This window comes from Hyaena hyaena, unplaced genomic scaffold, assembly GCF_003009895.1.
Source record: "Hyaena hyaena isolate Hyena2069 unplaced genomic scaffold, ASM300989v1 scaffold_232, whole genome shotgun sequence".
In the NCBI taxonomy this organism is placed as follows: domain Eukaryota; kingdom Metazoa; phylum Chordata; class Mammalia; order Carnivora; family Hyaenidae; genus Hyaena; species Hyaena hyaena.
The window spans coordinates 2,218,275-2,237,330 of record NW_024080864.1 but is presented as its reverse complement, the minus strand read 5'-3'; the positions used below and the strand labels follow the sequence as shown (position 1 = coordinate 2,237,330).

Here is a 19,056-nt window from a genome sequence, read left to right as displayed (position 1 = left end):
CCTGGGATCATGACCTGAGCTGAAATCAGGAGTTGGACGCTCAGCTGACTAAGCCACCCAGGGATCTGTAGAATGGTTTAATTGCTTTTTTTCCAACCAAAATTTGGCAGTATAGGTGGCAGTGTAATACCTGGATTGCTGTTGTGTTGGATGATTAGCTGGTGCTGATTCCTTTTCTGGTCTCGTTTCATTCACTGTACAACTGGATCATTTCTAAGGGACTTTATAATTTTGGAATCCATGATCATGATGTTAGGATTAAATTTAGAATTTTAAAAGCAAAGACCAATGTAGTCCACTGGAGGGAACTCTGCTCTTTTTAAATGTTCTCAATTGCATTTAAAATATATGCCATACAAGAGTGTATAAACTCTATCTAAATAATTTATATAAGAATAGTAGAATGAATACCTGTTCACTGACAATTTGCATTTTCTTCTCTAAGAGGTCGTCACTATCTTGCCTTCTGTATTAGTCATTTTCTTGCTTCTTTCTATTGTTTTAACATTTATCCTTATAGTGTTTTGGTATCTGAAATATTTTTCTGTGTTTTGAACTTTATATAATACATATTGTTTTGTCTTCTAAAATATTTTTCTCTGCTTTGAACTTTATATAACAGATATCAAAGAGTATATATTCTTCTCTGACTTTTATTTCTCATGATTTTTGAGGTTCATCTGTGTTAGTGTATTTAATTATAGTTATGGAATTTTCTCAGCCACTTTATAGTTTATCAGTATACCACAATCCATTTATCTCTTCTCTTCCCCCTGGAGATTTGGATTGCTTCCAGTTCTTTGCTTTTATGAGCAATGCTGGCATGAACATTTATGGACATGTCTCCTTTTGCACATGTGTAAGAGTTTCGTTAGGCTCCCCAGAGTTCCGTAGAGTGAAATTAGTTTAGAGAAGATTGCATGTTTTGTTCAATTTTACTAGTTAATGCCAACATTGCATAGTGGCTGTGCTAAGTTTTATGCAGTAGTAGAATACATTTGATATTGACTGAGTTGATCTTTTGCCAATCTGGTAAGTCTGAACTGCTGTCTTATTGTGATATTATTTGATTATTGAGGGATCAAGTGCCTTTTTATATGTTTATTCATCATTCCTGGTTCCACATCTGGAAATGCCTGATTCATGTCTTTGGCCTTTTTTTCTATAGGATTTTTTTTCTTATATATTTTCAGGAGTTAAAAAAAGTATATTCTGCATATTAGTCCTTTTTGTCAATTATTTAGAATACAAAGGTCTCCTATTTGTTTTCATTTTATTGTGTCTTGACAAGCAGAAAGTTTTTTATTTTAATGTAAGTGAATGTGTCAATCTTTTTTTATACTTTATGGGTTTTTTTTTTAATGTTTATTTTTAAGAGAGAGAGAGAGAGAGTGACACAGTGCGAATGGGGGAGGGGCAGAAAAAGAGAGGGAGACACAGCATCGGAAGCAGGCCTCAGGCTCTGAGCTGTCAGCACAGAGCCCAATGCGGGGCTCATACTCACAAGCAATGAGATCATGACCTTAGCCGAAGCTGGATGCTCAACCCACTGAACACTCCAGGTGCTCCATTTACTTTACGGTTTTTGTATCTTGCTTAACAAGAGTCCTTTTATTACTGAAAGCCAGAGAGGTATTTTCTTATATTGTATTTTAAATTATAAGGTTTTTTACTTATGATTTTTCATGGTGTGAATATAGGATTGTTCTGGTATTCTGTTTCTGAGAAATAACCAACCTCAAACAATAGTGGCTTCAAGCATTTGATTCTGCTCATTATTTTTGTGTGAAGAATTGCAAAAGAGCACATCTAGCAGTTTACCCATTACTATTAAGGCATCAGTTGTGCTGCACAGTTCACTTCCAAGATGACTTCTTTCTTTTCTCAGAGTTGTGGCTGGTGCCTTTGTGCTTCTTGGCCCCTCTTTCTTTTTACATGAGGGGTGATCGTATAGGTCATCTCCACATGGGTTATACTTTTCATGGGATGACAGCATTAGGGTGGTCACTATTCTTACACGATGGCTGGTTTCTGAGAGGTTATGTCTCAAGTATGAGCATCCCAAGAGCAAGTATTTACAATAGGCAAGAAGAGGAAACTGCCAGGCAGGTAAGGTCTATACCTAGAATCAGCAAACCATCACTTCTGCCATATTCTATTTGTCAGAGCAGGCAAAGGGTCTGTTCACATTCAGTCATCTCATCCTATTGATTATTTGACCGCATCAAAGTTATATTGGGGAAGTGTCACATTGGGGAGGAGTCACATTGGGGAGGGATGGGCAACACTGCTGTGGCCCTTCTTGCAAAATACACTTTGGCCACTAAGACATTCAATCATTGCCAAATTACGTTCATCCCCTGCATCAGGACTCCTTAAATTTATCCCGTTATGGCACTGCATAGAGCAATCTCAGACCATAGCACTTCTAAAATGCACTTGAACATGTGTCTGTCATTCCTTGATTAGGGCCCAGTCCTGGTTTCTGTGAGTGATTATACATGGTTCCCAGCTCTTCCCGCTGGAGTCTTGGCTTGGCACCCTTAGTCATTTTTCCTTTTCCATAAGAAATGGCTCATGTTTGCAGTGAAATAACTTTCTCATATACTTCCTGTTTACAGAAGCTCGAGATTCTTGACTGTATTTTTGCATTTTGAACTATTGCCTTTTTAGTTCAAGTGGATGGTGATTCTGCTAGTGGTTGTGGCTTTTCTGTGAATTTTATTGTGATTTATTCCATTAGACAGAAGTCACACAAGTGTCTTTGAAACAGGCTCTTTTCTACCTGGGCTACTTATAAGTCTGCCATGGTACAACACCTTCAAGATTCTTAAACTCCAACTTTAACCAAGATGATCTGTAAGGTACTGCCTTAAATCTCCTTAAGGTTATAATAAAAGTCTTTTATAGCCACACAGGTGACTACCCAGGGACCATGTTTAATTAGAAACATCTTGAATTTGATATTGGTCATAAGGCCATTTTTACTTTGACCGTCTTTTCTTGAGAGAGACTGGGGATGAGAAATACTTTCGTTTTTGAGTCAAGTCATGACTGTTTTATGTTTCCCCCAAATTCTGCTTAAAATTTGAAGTGGTCCTTCTTTAGTTTATCTCTGTCCTCCCTTGTTATCAAGACTGAAAGAGACCGGTTGGCACTTTCAACATTGATCCTGGAAAACTCCTTATTGAAATCCACCTTTCGTGTTTTCCATGTCACTGCAGGGGACAGTTTTGACTGGAATTGATGCCGTTAGGCAACATGAGTCTTTTCTACACGTCCAACCTCAGCCTCCTCACAGTCCTTCAACACTCCGGTAACAAGTCTCCCTGAGGGCCCTTCAGAGGTCCACTGACTGCTTGTTCTGATATAAGTAAATTTCTGTTCAGCTTATCTGTTGTTGCATAACAAAACTTTGCCCAAACGTAGTGGCTTAAGACAGTTGTTGTTTTTACATAATTTCGTAAGTCAGAAGTTTGGGAGGTCTTAGCTGGACACTGGTTGGGACTGCTGAGGCTGGGAAATCCACCTCCATGATGACCTCTGCATGCACAGGTCTGGAACTGCCATGCACGTTGACCACGAGTTTCTTTCCATGCAGTGTCTCATCTTCTGCGGCCTCCTTTTGATGCTTAGGCGCCTCATAGTATGCTGGTCTCAGGATTCCCACTTCTTTACATGATGGCTAGTCTATAAGAGGGAGCTTGGCAAGAAGAACGGGAGCTCTAAGAGGCAGGAAGGGTGTTGCAGGCCAGGTAAGCACTAGTGCCCAGAACTGGCAAACTTTTTTTTCACACTTGAAGTATAAAATTTATTTCTTAATGATATGAAGCAAGTACAGGCTGTGGAACTGGCGCACTCTTACTCTTGCCATCTTCTAGTTATCAAAGCCCTTGGAAGGGTCTCACCCAGACACAGAAGAGAAGAGAAACATACTCTGCCTTTTGATAGCCTAGTGGCAGGATCACTTGCAGAAAAGCATGTGGGTGGGAAGTACCTTTGTAAACCATCTTTGGAAGTGCCATTTGCAAAAGGGGTGCAGTTTCCCATTTCCTATATGTGGAACCCTTGGACCGGAAATCGTTATTGAACAGTCCGTACTTTCTCACTGACCTGTAGTGTCTGGTCTGTCATAAACCAGGTTTCTAAATAAATGTATATGTTCATTTGAGATCATCTGTCTGGGCCCATAATTTTCCACTGGGGGCCATTTTTCTGGGACAATGTGTGGAAATAATTTTGGTTGTCACACCTGGGAGGGTTTGCTACTAGCATCTAATGGATGGAGGCCAAGGATGCTGCTAAACAGCCCGCACTACACAGGCCAGCTCCCCACCACAAGATTATCCAGCCCCAAATGCCAATCATGCTGAGGCCGAGAATCCATAGTATGCCATCAGATAGCCTTACCATATTACCTTAATTAGCCTTGACAGCTGATAGGGTAAGTCACCTACCTGTGTTCTTCTTCTTTAAGAATGTCTTGATTGTTTTTGGCCTCTTGGATTTCCACATAAACTTGGAATCAGTTTATCATGTTTCATAAAAAATTTTATATTTTAATTAGAATTTCTCTGAAAGTATTTATCTCCATAAGGAATATTGACATTGCCATTTGCTGTTGAATATTGATATTGAATTTTATTTACCAGCATGATATATCTATCAATTTACTTCATTAATATCTTTTAATAGTTTTATAATGTCCTTCTATTAAAGGGTTTACAAATCTTTTGTGCAAGATGTTTTGTTCACTTGGCCAATTAGTTGTGAGTCTTTTAATAAGTTGCTTTTCTCTTTTGGACTTTCATTTCCTTAAGTAAAGAATGTGACATTTGGATTAGATCTTCTCTGACAGACTTTGAAGCCTGAGATGACAGGATTAAAGTGTTAGAATTAACTGGAAAATGTTCAGTGCACACAATAAAAGCAGTCCATGAGAGGGAGCTCTTCTGCATTTCAACCCTGGCCAGATTACTGCAAAGACCCCACACCTGCTGTTGTTAGCTGTAGATGTTAAGGCAAAAACTCCATCTTCCCAGGACAAAGGCAGAGATACTTCCTGGTATCTCTTCAGTCACATTCTTCACACAGGAACTGCTGCTGTGGGTTTTGGAAGGTATTACTTTTTTCAGGTTGTGGGAATACAAGAAACACATTTTGAACCCAGGAGGATGTTTATGGATCATTCAGTTTAATCCTTTTATTTGACAAATGAATAAATTTTGACTTAGAGACACTGTTATTTTCCAGAGGACGCACAGACTGTTCCTGAGGAAATTTGGGCTGGACCACAGGTCAGGTTTTCACACTTTAGTTGAAGGAGTTGGGGGGATGAGCAGAGGGTGTTAGTGGTGGACTGGGAGTAGGTATGGTGTTTAATTATTTTTAATGTTTATTTTTGAGAGAGAGCACGTGTGAAAGAGAGAAGGGGGAGAGGATCCAAAGCAGCCTCTGCCTTGACAGCAGAGAGCCTGATGTGGACTTGAACTCATGAACTATGAGATCATGACCTGACCTGAAGTTGGACGCTTAACTGACTGAGCCATCCACGCAGCCTGGGATGGTGTTTAATTTTTAAAGAACTGAGAGATGGGTGATCTGTGAACTTCCTGGAAATATTTGCAACACTACACAACACTACATGTATATTTGAATGTGAGAGTGTTTGTGTGCACCTGAGTGTGGCATATGTGCTATATGCAGGCAGTAGGACTTCTGTTGTGATTGTTGGCTTCTTAGAAATAGGATTTGACTTCTGTAAGCCAGCCTTTACTTAAGGAGTGGGCGCGCTTGGGTGGCTCAGTTGCTTAAGTATCTGACTTTGGCTCAGGCCATGATCTCATGGCTCGAGGGTTTGAGCCCCATGTTGGGCTTTGTGCTGACAGCTCAGAGCCTGGAGCTTGCTTCAGATTCTGTCTCCTTCTCTCTCTGCCCCTTCCCTGCTAACACTCTGTCTCTCTCTCTCGACAATAAATAAAGCATTAAAAAAAAGAAGTTGAATAACTTTTATAGGCTTTAGAGATTTAATTTATATTTTGGAATTGTTTGAAAATACTTGCCTTGTAACTTGATTAAAATTTTTAAGCTGTCTTTCAGTTTATTTATCTTTAACTTGATTTCATTTTTTTCTCATTGACTTTTCAACTAAAGTGTAGTCATTGGATATTTTTTTCAGAAATGAAATTCAGCTTCTCATTATCAGCCATCCCATTTTTTAAAAATGTTTGTTTATTTATTTGAGAGAGAGACAGAGTGCAAGTAGGTGAGGGACAGTGAGAGCGGAAGACACAGAATCCAAAGCAGGCTCCAGGCTCTGAGCTGTCAGCATGGAGCCAGACACAGAGCTCGAACCTGGGAACCACAAGGTTATGACCTGAGCCAAAGTTGGACGCTTAACTGACTGAGCCACTCAGGCACCTCTAGCCATTCGTTATCAAGTTTATTGTGACTGTTTTTGAAATGTTTCTCCAATGTCCTTATTATTTGTGATTCTTCTGATTCACCTCAGTATAAATTCTTTTGGTAAACTATAGGCATTTAAAAATTCTTTACTTCTGTCTGCATTTGCCTTAACAGTAAGATCTTTATAGTTTATTTGGATTATTTTTCCTGCAGGTATCATAGATGAGATTTTAAACCTTTATTTTTGCTTAAAAAAATAAAAAGTAAACTACTTACTGACATCCATGTCAACATTAAGAACTAGAGTTCTTGTGTTAATTTTTTCAATGCAATGCAGCCTATCTTTTTCTAACAAACTAACAGGAAAAGTTACTCTGAGGAAAATATGTATTTAGTTACCTTTGTTTTTCTTTATAAGAAAGAATTTTGAGGAGTATATGTTTTCCTATAGTCTAGACTGATTTAAAGAGAGTTAGTATATTTAGGCTTCTCTGTGTTAGTTCAAGGAGTGATGCTACCAATGACTCGGAGGCAGAGAGACAGAGGAGGGTATCAAAAGGCAGAAGGACATTGGACAGCTTTCATCTCCTCCAGGACTGAGGCATCTTCCATCTCACTGTGAAGTGTTCCATATTCAAGGGAAAGATGATTAATTAATCTTCTTTTGAAATAGTTATAAAAATGAACATTAGGCTAAGCGTCTTCTGCTGGTATACTCTTCCTCAGCAAGTATCACTGAGGATTCATCTGTCCATATTTTCTTTTGCACACTTAACCACCCGTACATTTCAGAGAGTTACGAGGTGCTAGGGATTTCCAGCTGGGTGGAGAAATGGCTTGCCCCAGCAGCCCATTTAGAACATCTGTAATGATGAAAATCATTTGATAAGAGAATAAATTTTATTTACTTATTTAATAATGTCTCACAGGATGGATTCCTGTTTTTCTTCATAAATGTTTTCTCATAGGCATAATGAATGAATATTGAAAAAAATCATCTATTGGATACAGTTAGCCATGTGTAATAATTTGAGTGTGAATTCATTTATTATCTGAAGCTTGGAATTATATAAATTCTCAAGGATACAAGAAACGGGGACTATTGTTAAAGTATCTGTGTCTCCCATTGACTGCAACAATAGAGATTTCCTTCTCGGTGTTTAGATTTCCTCCTTCTTCACCCCTGAAACCATATCCAAAGAAGCCTACTTACCCAAAGGATGTTATAAAGTTTCCGGAGTGGAATGACCCCCCACCAGGGACGTCACAAGAAAACATCCCGGTGAGGCCAGTTGTGATGGTAAGTGTGTTACTATAAGATTGGGTGGGATGGTCAGGATGGAGTGGTGGTGGTGGTGGCGGCGGCGGGGGCGTCAGCTGTAATGGTGGTGTGGTGGCTGCGGCTGCGGGCGAGTCTAACGGCGACCAAAAATAGGATCTGATCTGTGAACCACCAGCCTTAGTCTTCTTTCTGCTGGTTCCTTGGGAACAATGATCTGAAAGTACTTTAAAATAACATCGTACATATCAATAGATGAGAGAACTGTAGCAGGGAAGGATTAGCTGTTGAACTTTTTCACTCTTGCATGTTGGCACTGACATATATATGGTAGCTATTTTCATATGTTCAGAGCAAGCAGGTTTCTGTGACAAACTCCCTTTCTCTTGTGTTCCAGAATTTACTCTTCTCCCTCTTTGTCTCTCCTGAATTTTGTCCTATTACCAACTGAAAGTGAGAGGGTTAGGATGTGAAGTATTGTGGAATGACCCCTGATGCTATAGATGAACAAAGGTACATTCTGCTAGTTTTGAAAAACCTAGGCATATTGTAGAATAAACTAATTTTGGGGGTACATTTTCCTTAAACATTCCCAGTAGAAGACTACCATGATTGAGACAATATTAAAAAATAAACTACAAAGAAAAACTTTTATATGGCATTTTTTAAGAATTATACTCACACCATGGGGTGCCTGGGTGACTCAGTCGGTTAAGTGTCCAACTTTGGCTCAGGTCATGATCTCATAGTTCGTGGGTTCGAGCCCCTGTCAGGCTCTGTGCTGACAGCCAGCTCAGAGACTGGAGTCTGCTTTAGTTTCTGTATCTCCCTCTCTCTCTAACTCTCCCCTGCTTACACTGTCTCTCTCTCAGAAATAAATAAAACGTTAAAAAAATTAAAAGAATTATATCTCACACCAGTGCTTTAAGTTAGTCTTAGCATTAGATGTCTAGTTCATACGTTTGTTTGCAAAGATAGGATGTAAACATTTTTAGCAATGTAATTAAAAGAAAAAGCATTTGTTTTTTTAAAGAGATTGTATTCTCAGTTTGAAGAGAATAGCTAAGAAGTTTAGGCTTTATCAAAGATAATTCTAGAAAGAGAGTGGCACTAATGACAGAAATAAGAACTCCTTTTAGGGCTTGCTGGTTTGTCAGGATGGTGATGAATTTGGATTTAAATATGATTGGTGATAAACTTGGCTCGTCTTAAATGGAGGGGTCTTACAGGCAGATGGAGATAATGATCCTGGAACTTAAAAAGCAAGATCGTATTTGGAAGTCATTAATTTATTCATTCAATAAAGATATATTGAGTGTCTCCTGTGTGCCATGCATGTGCCAGGCTCCTCAGAAACAGTAATATTGATATAGTTTTTACTCTAAAAAAACTCATAGTCTAGTGAGGCCTACAATATAAAACTAATTAAAAAACAAAGTCAGGTGTCTTAGGGTGGACTTTTTTTTTTTTTAAATGTTTTTATTTATTTCTAGGAGAGAGAGAGAGAGAGACAGCGTGAGCAGGGGAGGGTCAGAGAGAGAGAGGGAATCACAGACTCTGAAACAGGCTCCAGGCTCTGAGCTGGCAGTCAGCATAGAGCCCGATGTGGGGCTCAAACCCAGAAACCGCGAGATCATGACCCAAGCAAAAGTCAGACGCTTAACCGACTAAGCCACCCAGGTGCCCCTTAGAGTGGACTTTTGATTCATTCCTAATAAGTATTTAATTAAGGTCTAGTTGATAGTTTTTGCCCTAGGGAAAATTAAAATATAAGCTCCATGAGATCAGGTACATTGTTTTAACATTTGCATTTAAGCATGTTACAGGATCCCATTGGTAAGGTGGTTATTCAGCAGACTTGATTTTTCATTATAAGGTCATCCAATGTCATTTATACAAAGGAGATAAAATCGCATATTAAATTAATGTGTATTTCTGTCACCGATAACAATAATTTCCCTTTTCTATTCCACTTGGTTCTATGAAGCTGTAATATTCCTGGTGTCACCTGTAGAAGACCAAGTGCTCATTAGCATACTTTAATGCTCCAGTGACAATGACTTCTTTCTTTTCTTTTCCTTTTCGCATTTTTCAGGAGCCCTGAGGTATACCAGTGTCCTAGAGTCATCAACCATTTTCCCCTAAAGCTTATCCTTTCCCAGGTCATCTGTACCTGTATTTGTTTTGATCCTTGTGTCTCACCTTCTCTTGTGCTTCCTGCTTAATATAAATACTGGATGTATTTAAATTGTAATTCCAGCAAATTGTAATTCCAGCAAATTGTAAACCCTGCTCATTGTAATTCCAGCAAAGCTTCGACTGCTGCTTTTTTTTTTTTTTTTTTTAATTTTTAAATGTTTTATTTATTTCTGAGAGAGAGAGAGCGTGAGCAGGGGAGGGTCAGAGAGAGAGGGAGACACAGAATCTGAAACAGGCTCCAGGCTCTGAGCTGGTTGTCAGCACAGAGCCCGACGCGGGGCTCGAACCCACAAACTGTGAGATCATGAACTGAGCTGAAGTCGGACGCTCAACTGACTGAGCCACCCAGGAGCCCCTGCTGCTACTTCTTGAGCATTGTCCACAGCAAGGATGGCAGAGCAGGATCTGTTTCCCAACTTGGGCCTTGGTATAGGTTTTAGAATGATGAGCTTAATAGTCAATGAAGAAGCTTCATCTTTCTTAAAGAATTTCAGCTCCTCATTCATTTCTTCTATTTTATTTTCCTCTTTCTATCTTTGCTTCCTCTTTGCTTGGTGGCTTTTGTTTAAACCTGTCTTTTCTCTTGCCTAGCCACTTATATAAATAAAAACATGTAATAATAATAAAATAAAACTAATGTGTTTCCTGAAGGGCAATATAGTACAGAAAGTAAAATTGTGGACTCCAGAGCCAGACTACTGGGTTTGGATCTTGGCTCCTCCATTTACTAGTTATTTGGACTTGTTTCTCTGTTTTAGTCATTGTGTTCATGTCTCAGTGTTCATATTGGTGAAACTGAGATGATAATAGTACCCTCTGGGGTAGGCTTGTTGTGAGAATCAAGTGAGTTCATATCTATAAAGTGCTTCGAATGATGTCTGGCCCACAGGTAGTCAGTAACTGTTAACTACTATTGCTGTGATTCACTTATTCAATAGAATTGTTTTCAGGCAGAGATGAAAGAAAGTAAATCACCAGTGATATCTTCCAGAGAGAATTAATGCTAACATTTTTCTTCTGTATCCTTTTTTCTGTGCATTTTTTTTACCCCCCAAATGAGATCATGTTGAGCTTTTTGTAGCCTTTGTTCTTCACTTAGAATAATGTTTTGCTTTTTTGCATGTTATTATTTTTAAGTTTATTTATTTATTTTGAGAGAGACAGGGAGAGAGAGAGAGAGTGCAAACATGGAAGGAGTAGAGAGAGAGAGAATCGCATGCAGTCTCCACACTGTCAGCACAGAGCCTGATGAGGGCTTGAACTCATGAATCATGAGATCATGAGCTGAGTCAAAACTAGGAGTCAGATGTTTAACCAACTGAGCCATCGTTTTTCATATTATTAAACATTCGACAGGGACGCCTGGGTGGCTTAGCCGGTTGAGCGTCCGACTTTCGCTTAGGTCATGAACTCGCGGTTTGTGGATTCGAGCCCCGCGTCGGGCTCTGTGCTGACTGTCAGCTCAGAGCCTGGAGCCTGTTTCTGAGTCTGTGTCTCCCTCTCTCTCTGACCCTCCCCTGCTCACGCTGTCTCTCTCTCTCTCCTAGAAATAAATAAAAATATTTTTTTAAAAAAACATTCAACATCATATTTAATATCTGCATCTTGTCTGATGTAAAAGTAATATATTTCATGTATCTAGTCCCTTACTGTGATATATACCATGTTTCTAGTTTTCTGGTAAACAACATAATGGGCAGTGTCTTTATGGATAAATAGTTAAGTATCTCCATGATATTTCTTGAAGATAACTTTTGGAAGTAGATTTGCTAGGCAAATGCAGCAACTTACATGCCTGCCTTCAAAAATGGACATCTAATCTAGATACTTAAAAAAAATGCACAAACCCACATGGTCTTTGGCTTTCTTTTGTAATTCAGTAATTCTCCAAAAACAAAATCATAAAACAACTTTCCTGCTCCTTTCATCCAAATTTATAAGATTTTTCTATAACGATACTATTGTAAAAAACTATTACAGAAAATCTTTGTAAACGATTTCTTATATGTTTTGTCTGTAAAACCTCAGTGTTTCTCTTTGTGATTATAAAAAGGAAGCTTCGGGATTAAATGTCTAGTAGCCTATCTGAGAAAGGAGATACTTAGTTGCACTGGTAGAGCAGATTATTTAACCTCTCTGAATTTTAGTTTTTCTTCCTACTGTCTCCAGTTTTCTGGGAGCTCTTGTTTTTCCTGCCTTCTGTAGTTGCCTAAGATCTGGGGGCTGCTTTTCAACATTGTGCTTCTTTGATTTTTGCTTATAAAAAATAGACTTCTTGAAAGTAATAGACTTTAATTTTGTTTTAAACATTCACTCAGTTTGGACAGTGTGTGAATATGGATCGGTATTCTTTGACTAAGTTTTGAATTAATACAATTGTATTTCCTGACTACCTCGTTGATTAGTTGGAATTCCCACAGGAGAAAATAGCTAGGCAGTGTCATGCTTATTGCCAAAGTTCTTTTGCAATTTATGAATACTCATTTATAATATGACCTGATCCTTAACAGTTATACTTCTCTACAGTCAGTGCAAAGAAAGTTAGTTTATATTTCTAGTTATTATTTTAAATCAAATTACAAATAACCAAGTCAAAGAAATTTCTCATACCACTGCCTATTGAAGTATTTATTCTCTTTTTCTTTCTCCCCTCCCCGCAATTAGAACTCTGAGATGTGGTACAAGCGTCACAGTATTGCTATCGGAGAGGTGCCGGCCTGCCGTCTGGTCTACCGCAGACAGCTGACGGAGTCCAATGTAGAAGATATATGGAAGTCTATGACATTATCATAGTACGTGCATTTGATATTAATGAGAAGTTGGAGTGCTTTTTTTTTTTTTGTAGTTTGCGTCTCTTCTGTTCTCTGCATATATAATTTTCTGAAATTATGTATTAATAGCTTCTTTTTGCATTATTTGCCGCTATGCTGCTTAGCAAACATAATTTAAATGGATTCTGGGAATTTTCTCTTGTCATTTATATGACAGTTAAGAATAGGAGTTTAAAGGTTCTTAAACTTTCTAGCGACACTGAAGTTTTTTGTTTAATGAAACACAGTGGTAAATTTCATCTCCTAGATCCTTGCTAGGATATAATAGTATATTGATATCCTTGCTAGATATAATAGTATCTATTATATTATAGATAATTAAAGTAAATAATGTTATAGAGCATTTTCTTTCCCTCACAAAGATGTACTAGTTGCAGTTTCCCATCATTGGTTAAGGTATTTTCTCTTTTTATCGTTTCTTATGAAATCATTTTCCTGGCATTTAAGGTGTTATGATATTAAAGTAGTGAAGCAATATGTTAATGGCCCAAGGTACTTTTAAATTTGTTTCATCATATTTTTTTTCTTTTCTTTTTGCCAAAGATTGTGTAAAATGTCTGAAAGCAGCACATTTTGAAGATTGATCTTTTACATGTCAGGTTTTTGGGTAATAATGATTTTTTAAAAGTAATTAATTACCATATGTCTTTTCAGTTTACAGAAAGTTCTTGGTCTGGATTCTTTGGAAGAAGTCCTAGATAGTAAACTGGTCAACTCCAAGTTCATCATCCATAATGTATATAGCGTGAGCAAGCAGGGAGTTGTCATCCTTGATGACAAGTCAAGTAAGTGCATAAAAACCATTGTGGTCCCATTTGACCCACTATGCTGGCTGCACAGGTCCCTCGGCTTCTTTTTGACCATTCTCCAAACCCTCAGTCAATGTACCTCCTCATTATACATAGCCTTGTCTCACTTTCATGCCTTTTAAATGATTGTGTGGATTAAGGACATGTCATAGAAAGGTGAATATCCAGGAGTCAAAGCCTCAGCACAGTCCATCCAGAGGCTAGTTCAGTGTTAGCCACACTGGGAATTAAGTGGTTCTGTATTATTCACAGAAAATCCCTGAAAAATAAGTAGGTTTAAGATCTGATTGCTTAAGTCAGTTTGCAACTGGGTCTTGGAGACTGATTTTAGGTTTCAGGTGAGTCTGACTGATTTTAGATTCTCACCGACCTTTTCATTATGGCATCTCTATGGTAGATTTTCCATAATAGTCTTGGTTTATGCCATTTTTGTTGTTGTTACTGTCATTAATAAAGGTAGTTCTTTAAATGCTGTAGGTGCTTCAGTTTCTTCATACCTTTTCTTCCAAGCCGGTTTACAAATCAGGAAAAAAAGACATTAAGCAGCTACCTATCCTGGTTTTTTTGTTTGAAAAAATAAGGTCACGGTATGCATGGTGGGCCAGAATCCCCAAACTGATTTTAAAGCTTTCTTCTCTTGGGTCAGGGATGGACCAGAATTAGATGGATTTTTTTGAATGGTTCTTCCTTTACTTCCAACCCTTGGTCCTGGTAATAGCTGGAACTAGAATGACCTTTGGATGTGGGAAAATGGTGTAGTACTTTTGGAGTTTTTATAAATTATTATTAAGTTTAGGGCTAGAGTCTCCTGGGCAGCAAAATGGAACTCTACCAGAAGGAACCTTAGCTGCTGTGAGAGGGGAAGAGGTTTTTCTAGGCCATGGTTCCTGTCAGGAACAGAATGTGTCATTGAAATTTGAAACACTTCTTTTATATAGCCCCTGTATTGGGATTGGAGGACATTAAGGAAGCACATGAATTTGTGACCTCGTGAGTTGTCAGGTTTAATATCAACATATAAAATTAAGTTACGTAGAATGAAGGAGGTATTGCCTTTGAAATATATCTAAAATCCTTCCACATTCTTTGACTGCTGCAAACATGAATACTTTCACCTACCACTTAGATGACCAGTCATCTTTTGTCTTATCACATTCTTCAGAAAGAAGAGCCTCAGGTTCAACCAGCATCTCTGCAGGTTTTAGAGAGTGGAGCAGGGGAAACATGAATGGTGGTCCATCTCATCAGAGGTCTCTGCCAGTGCCAGGAAGGGAGAGACTCAGGAAAAAAGGCTCAGCTGGGATTTTTTATAACGGTGTTAACAGTTATTATTTTAAGGCTGTCCTAAAAGGAATAGCCTATATTAGTGTATCAGTAGAACTTTCTTGCCCTGAAACATTTTGAAAATTGAAATGTGTAAAATGATACTTATATAGGACATTGGATATACAGATTTTACCTTTTTTTTTTTTTTTTTAGGTATTTGGTGAACTGAATTCACAAATATAATTGATGATTAATATTTTTACTTTTTCTGGTTTTTCTTTTCCTTCTTTAATTCTTAGGATAACTGGTTTTGTTCGTTTGTTTCTTTGGAATAAACTGTCAGATTTCTACTTTTCATCAAAGCTTCAAAAGGTGCATCTTACCCTTAGAGAGATTTATAGGCATGGTTTATAAAAGCATATGTTGGAACGCTGCTGCTACAGGAAAATTTCCATTTTTTTTAAACATTTGGCTATATTAATAGGTGATTTGTGGTTTGTAATTAGCAGATATGTTTCATATTATTTGGGTAGGTTATATATTCTTATGATACTATGTATGTATACAATTTTTTGAATTATATGTAGTTGAGTAAAATATCTTCTTTTTATTTTCTTTTCTTTGCAGAAGAACTTCCTCATTGGGTACTGTCAGCTATGAAGTGTTTGGCAAATTGTAAGTACTAATTATCCTCCAGTTTTGTGAGGTTAACAGAAATTAGTGCCCTGAATTAGAAAATATTTTTGCTCAATGGCCTGAACATTGATTTGACACCTGTGAGACTGGCAGTTACTTATTTTGGGACTTGTGTGCTTTTAGTGATGAATTTGTGACTTGGTGAAAGGGCTAAGTTATAGAACATTTATAAAGGAATTTTGTGCTGCTTTTTCTTCATACTTGTAATCACACTACAGATTTGTCCATACTACTTCTTCTGACTGTTTCATCACAATAAAGAAAAATTAGTAATATTGAATATAATACTATACAGATAGCTGCCTGTTGACAGTTTATACATTTTTATTTCTAAAGCATATATTTTAATTAAAAATAGAACTACCCTATGACCCAGCAATAGCACTGCTGGAAATTTACTCAAGGGATACAGGAGTGCTGATGCATAGGGATACATGTACCCCCATGTTTATAGCCACTCTTTCAACAGTAGCCAAATTATGGAAAGAGCCTAAATGTCCATCAACTGATGAATGGATCAAGAAGATGTGGTTTATCTATACAATGGAATACTACTTGGCAATGTGAAAGAATGAAATCTTGCCATTTGCCCCAATGAATTGGAGGGTATTATGCTAAGTTAAATAAGTCAGGCCGAGAAAGACAGATACCATATGTTTTCACTCATATGGATCTTGAGAAACTTAACAGAAGACCATGGGGAAGGGGAAGGGGAAAAGAAAATTACAAACAGAGAGGGAAGGAGGCCAACCATAAGAGACACTTAAATACAGAGAACAAGCTGAAGGTTGATGGGGGGTGGGAGAGAGGGAAAAGTGGGTGATGGGCACTGAGGAGGGCACTTGTTGGGGCGAGATCTGGGTGTTGTATGTAAGCCAGTGTGACAATAAATTATATTTTAAAAAAGCATATATTTTATTCCTAAAACATATCCTTAAATATGCCCTATATTTACATCTCCATTTGCTCAGCAGATCCTATCTACTATTGGCTTTTTATGGGTCACCAGTTTAAGTGGGAAAGAGATGTTTAGACTAGTCTGACTGATAAGCAGGATGGCTTGCAAGGAGAACTTGCATGTGGAGAAACAAGAAGGACTGTTTCAGTAATTGGATGTAAAATGAGGGGGCCTGGATTATGGTGGTCCTTCTGAGGATTTTCATAGGCATGCACCGTCCATTTCATAGGCATATGATATCCACGTCATCTGATATCGTAGACACTGTGACAAATGTATTACAGTATCTCACTAACATTGTCTTTTTTTTCTGTAGATTTTTTAGAAGGTATAACCCAAAGAAGGGATTCTAATGGTTAATGGCTTAACCCCAACAAGTGATTTTAATGAGAAGAATTCTAGTTCTTTTGGCTGACTAATAATGGTGATATTTGGCCTATGAGACCTTTAAGCCTCACAGATGGCCTGATAGAGGTACCTTTTAGGTAGGACTAGCATGTACAAAGACAGATGTAATAAAATTTTGAGTTAATAGACCCTGAATGATTTATTTAATTAGTGTTAGTTTTGTGTGATTATAGAATGAAATTAAGATAACAAGGCAACTTACTGTAGGTAATCTCAGTCATAATATGTGGACAATGATTATATACTGTCATTCTGAATATGAATACCAATTATTAGCTTGTGTGAAAGCCAAAGTTCTCTGTGTTTAACTATTAAATTTTCATTGGTTTTGGTTAATATTTTGGAACCTCTGAGATGTAGAGTGGTTTTTAGTTGGATAGAGTGCTTTTTGTTTCCATTCAACCATTTGAGGTAAATTAAATTTAAATTATATCTTTGGCCAGAGTTGGCAATGATGAGATAGAAGGTCTAAATGCAAAGTTAAATTACCCATTTTTAAATTCCTGGCAAACCAAGGATTTGATAATTGATGAACTGGGAAAGAATAGAAGAAGCCAGTATGACAAATCTAGGCTATAATATGTTGTATAACGAATATTAAGGTGGGATTATGATACAGATTTTTCAATGATGGTCAAAACATTGTGAAGAGTATAATTTTTCCCACCAGTAAGATGTATACTTTTAGGCACAAAAACTTCTGCAGGAATATTAGAATAACTGGAATTACTTATCAATGGAGAAGAAAGATGTAAAGAGCAACTTACTAATGTTCTCTGTGTGTGGTGGTGTTATATTATTAGGTGGAAATTCTTGGGAACAGGAACATGTCTAACATATATCACGTTTTACAGATAGTTGGTATATCCATAGAAATGCTTACTTTTGTGTCTAAGACAAAAAAGATGACCAAAGGACAAGAACATCCTTTTGAATAGTTTTGTGAAATTATTAAGTTTTCCAAATACTCCTTGGCCCCTTGAATTTACTCTGAGTCTATCAAAGTCATGACCTGTTCCTTATCCTTCTCATCCTTATTGAGTCTAGATTCCCAATATAGTCATGTAATAAGGGACAGAAAGGATAGAATGGCTGACTTAGATGATGTTTGGAAGGCCTCTTGCCCCCTTTTCTGTAAATTTGCTGCCTACCTCTTTCTCTGAGGCCCCTTGGTAGACCATGTACACATAGGCCTTTGTACTTTCCTTGTTGGCCAGCTTCGTGGTTGGTCATAGGATAATGAACTGGTACTAAATACAAAGCCAGGTTAACTGTGTTTTTCTTCTTTGTGCATCTATATTGCAAGGGTTCAAGTAAAAAAACAGATACAACTCTTTTTCAAGATCTGTCAGAAATAACATTTATAAAAGCTATTCTGAAGTTCAAGATGATTAAGAAACAGAAGATCTTAGAAATATGGCCTCCTCTCATAAGGCCTACCATGCATTTGCATTTGTATGGAAACTTTTTTTGTTTTGTTTTTGCATATTTTTCACCAGAATGATGAAATGTTTCTACAGGGATACAGCTGCTTACAATCAACCACATGCTTATCTTGGGAGGGAGTAATTTACCACAATATGGATTACTGAGACATTAAACTAATTATTTCAATCGATGAAGCTTGGGTTATTTCAAAGGAGGAAGCAATCAAGAATGGTGGCTATGTTGGCTGCCAGATTAACATGGTGCCACACATAAGTCTTTCATAATTTTCATTATTTTAGTCAATCAAATTCAGTTATTTTATGAGAAGTATACAGAGTATTAAAAGGTAAGAGGGTTTTTAAGGGAGGACCAACAAAAAGCCATTTTCATTTTGTCCTATTAGCCTTGAAATGTGAAGGCCCAGAATGTTTATCTGTTCTTTTTAGTTTGACCCTTTCTCTTTAGTTACAGTGGTGCTGGTGGAAGGCTTTCTTTCAGTTTTTATTGGCTTTATCTTTTGCTCTCCTGAGGATAGAGCTCTGTTTGGATCTAGTTGTTTAGTCTTGTGTGCTGCTGGCCCAGAACTGGCCAGTGCACTTGCACTTCTCTCTTCCACGCTGTCACAGAAATTGAGAAGACTAGCCAAACTCCCCCTTATGAGACCACTTGCCCTTTCCCCAAGGCACATGCATCTCTGGTTTGTCTCTCCACTTGGCAGTGTCATTCTATGGTTTTTGTGTGGATTCTTGGGGGGCATTTGCTGCTATATCTGTAGAG

The 19,056-nt window shown here is 37.7% G+C and overlaps 1 protein-coding gene across 2 annotated transcripts in view; it reads left to right on the top strand.

Moving 5' to 3' along the window:
- Nucleotides 1-19,056, top strand: part of DEPDC1B (DEP domain containing 1B) — an 82,846-nt gene that overhangs the window by 26,331 nt on the left and 37,459 nt on the right. For both annotated transcript variants that reach the window (XM_039243821.1, XM_039243822.1), the window contains exons 3-6: nt 7,570-7,705; nt 12,548-12,675; nt 13,369-13,499; nt 15,417-15,464. In XM_039243821.1, the coding sequence (XP_039099752.1) occupies nt 7,570-7,705; nt 12,548-12,675; nt 13,369-13,499; nt 15,417-15,464 (443 nt within the window). The remainder of the gene's footprint in view (nt 1-7,569; nt 7,706-12,547; nt 12,676-13,368; nt 13,500-15,416; nt 15,465-19,056) is intronic.